General features: G+C 59.4%; 1 protein-coding gene across 1 annotated transcript; it reads left to right on the top strand.

The window, feature by feature from the left end:
- Positions 1 to 2820: 2820 nt before the first annotated feature.
- Positions 2821 to 3098, top strand: LOC104517856 (cysteine-rich protein 1; the record flags this gene model as incomplete). The annotated part of the gene is made up of 2 exons (XM_010178069.2): positions 2821 to 2922; positions 3041 to 3098. Coding segments are annotated over exons 1-2 (160 nt in total), but the record flags the coding sequence as incomplete, so codon positions are not given.
- Positions 3099 to 3125: the final 27 nt, after the last annotated feature.

Here is a 3125-nt window from a genome sequence, read left to right as displayed (position 1 = left end):
ACTTCGGTAAGGGCTTCCTGCCCCCTCCCCGGCCACCTCCACCCCGCCGGGACCCCAGGGATATTGGGCTGCATAATCCGGGGTGCCTCGATGCTGCACCCCGCCGGGCTTTGAGTCCCCGGGCACCCCGGAGCTGCGGGTCTTCGGGGCACCCTGGTACTTACAGGTCCCTTTGCACCCTAGCGCTGCGGGTCCTGTTGTGCACCCCAGTAATGCAAATTCTTGGGGTGCCCCAGAGTTGTGCACCCCTTTGCTGTGGGTCCGCAGGGTTCCCCGGGTGGGTGAGCCTGTAAATCTGCCTCAGGAGGTGCCTTGCTGCAGGGAGTGGGCTGCGGTGGGTACCCCCAGCCTGATAACAGGGCTACGGCACAGCACGGGAGATGAGCCCTGTTCCCTTCCCAGCATCGCCCACAGCCCCGTGCCAGTTGGGAGCCCAAAGGCCCCACCAGTGCAGCCCGCTGCTCTGAAAGCCTGGGCAGGTGAGCTGGCACCTTCCCAAGGGCAAATCCCACGTTCCTGGGCCAGTGGGTTGCCCACAGTTTGTCCTGCGTGGTTTAGTGCAGCGAGATGACAGCCCCGGGGTGTTATTTTTAAGCTGCCCTTGCAGGCTCGCCATGAGCCTTGTTGGGCTGCTGTCTGCTGCTGGGCTTTGGGCAGATATCCTCCCTCTGAGCCAGGGCCCCAGAGAAGCTCCAGGCTGCTGCCCCTAAGGTGTCGTGCTCCTGCTGTCCTGCCTGATGATATCTGGGGGCTTTGAGCCTCTCGCCCTGCTGGCAGCAGCTGCTGGCACGGGCAGGATCCTGCTGCCAGACCTCCCCACTTCCCTGGTTTGGCTGAACTTGAGGGGCTTTGCTGAGAGCACTCCCTGCTGTTTAATTTTCTAGAGATGAGGGATCTGGGACCCGAGCGCCCTCACTGACTTCTCTTTCTGCCTTATTGCTGCTCTGCTTGTGTGTGCCCCAACTTCTATTTCAGCTCTGCCAAAGAATTTGGAGACTCAGACACAGGGGCTGCTCTCCTTGCCAGCCACGTCCTTTAGTGCTGTCCGTCCTGGGGAGGTGTGCTGGGGCTGGTGTGGGTGCTGCCTGGAGGGCTGCTGGGGACGTGGCTCCTGTGGCTGGGGAACATTGCTTTCCTAAACTTGAACTTGCCACTTGCAGACAGGCTTTGAGGTGGGGTTTGGACCTAATACAGTTCATGGCTCCCTCCTGTGATCGAGGGCCCTGGGGTGCCTCATTTATGCCTGTGGCTTGATACCAGGAGCTACTAGGGTGCTGGTGTCAGTGTCTGCCTTTCCCATGTCCCTGTGGATCTGCTTCAATCCCAGTCCAGGTGAGCTGGGTTTGCTGTGCCCACAGGTGCGGCCAGAGCTGCTGGGATGGGAGCATTTGACCAAGGAGGGGTTTGGCCCCATGCTTATCAGGCTGCTCTTACGAAATGTCTCTGTTGATGCAGAAGGAAGGTTCAAACGCTGCTGGAGGACTGAGCTCGCTGTCTGATTTCTGTGCCTGCAGATAAGGAGCACGGGCAGAGGAGGCAGAGCAAAGCCCAGGGCACTCTGGGGCTCTCGGAGCCTGGCAGTGCTGCTGGGGCGTGTCTCGGGCTGCTTTCGGCCAAATCACGCCTGTAGAGAGCAGGGGTGAGGAGGAGATGACGCCGAGAGGACTGGGGATGGGGTTTGCAGGGTCACCACCAGCTTTCCAGGGGAATCTCGCCTGCGTGGCCGAGAGCTGGGGGTCCTGCCACAGCAAGCCTTGGCCGAGCTACTGCCCTGGTGTTGGTGCAAACGCTCGTGTGAGAGGTGGGGAGGCTGACGCCCTTCCAGAGACCCTTCCAGAGGACACTGTGTCCCCTGCTGGGCTCTGGGCACAGGAGGCTCTTTGTGCTGCTGGGGGATGGCAGCAGGGCAGCCTTGTGACATTTGGGCACTGCCTCCGCTCCCACCTCTGCGGCCGCCGGCTTGCTCCTTGTGTAAGCTGTTGTGGGCATGTTTGGACTCCAAAGAAGAGGTACTTCAGGCTGCTGAGGGCCCCCCTGCTGCCAGCACAGCTCGGTCCCCTTGCTTGACCTCCTTTTGCAGGCATGGGGAGAGTGCTGGGACCGGCTCCGATGGAGTTCCTGTGGAAAGCTCTGCTTTATCACTTCATAAAATCCCCAGGAACACAGCTTCCAATGTGAAGAGCACATGCCTCTGCAGAAAATACCCTCCTCCCCCGCTGTTCCGCAATTAAAAGTCACCCTGTTCTCCATAAACATGTCCTGGCCCCAGCAAACAGCACGTTGTCTCCTCTGCGTCTGCCCGAACCCCAGCCAAGCTCCAGCTCTGCTCTGGTTTGCTGTGGTGTGTACAAAGTTGGAGCTGTGGCCAGAGCACTGGAGGCTGGAGGGGACTGGTTTGTGTGGGGGCAGGGCACGGCGATGGCTTCACCTCCCTGGTCCTCCCCAGCATCTCCCTTTCACCCCTGCCAACCTTAGTGATCACTTGGGCTTCAGCTGTCCAGGGAGAAATTCATCCCCTTGCAAGCTGCTGTTGGGAGGAGGGAGGTCCCCAAACTTTGGAAGATGGATAGAAGTTGGTCCATCCGTGTGGATGTGATGGTGTTCACCCTGGGTGGTTTCAGATCCAGGTGCCTGGATGTGCACGGTTATGTGTGTGCACAATGAGCACTTGGGTTTGAAACACCCTGCCCTCTGTCCTGGACAAATAGACTTGAGAAAATGCCCCAAAATATCCTCCATAGAGTTGGTGGCAGAGAGACTGACCTGCCAAAACCAACTTGTTGCACCCGTTCAGTGCTTCAACTAACCCACGTCCTTTCCATGGCAGCTGAGAAGGTGACTTCTCTGGGGAAGGATTGGCATCGGCCCTGCTTGAGATGTGAGAAGTGTAACAAGACCCTGACATCTGGAGGCCATGCAGAGGTGAGGTTTGCTGCCCAGGAGGTCCCTGTCCCCTGCAGCTAGGGGTGGGATGGGCAGGGATGGAGCTGAAGAGCTATCGGGGACAGTTGGGGCTGATGCTCTTTCTCTCTCCCCGCAGCATGATGGCAAGCCCTACTGCAACCACCCCTGCTATGCCGCCTTGTTCGGGCCCAAAGGTAGGGTGGTGGTGGCTGGGGTGGTGG

This window comes from Antrostomus carolinensis, unplaced genomic scaffold (assembly GCF_000700745.2).
Source record: "Antrostomus carolinensis isolate BGI_N321 unplaced genomic scaffold, ASM70074v2 scaffold48061, whole genome shotgun sequence".
NCBI lineage: Eukaryota > Metazoa > Chordata > Aves > Caprimulgiformes > Caprimulgidae > Antrostomus > Antrostomus carolinensis.
The sequence above is the reverse complement of the archived record's forward strand: the minus strand, read 5'-3'. Positions and strand labels throughout refer to the sequence as shown.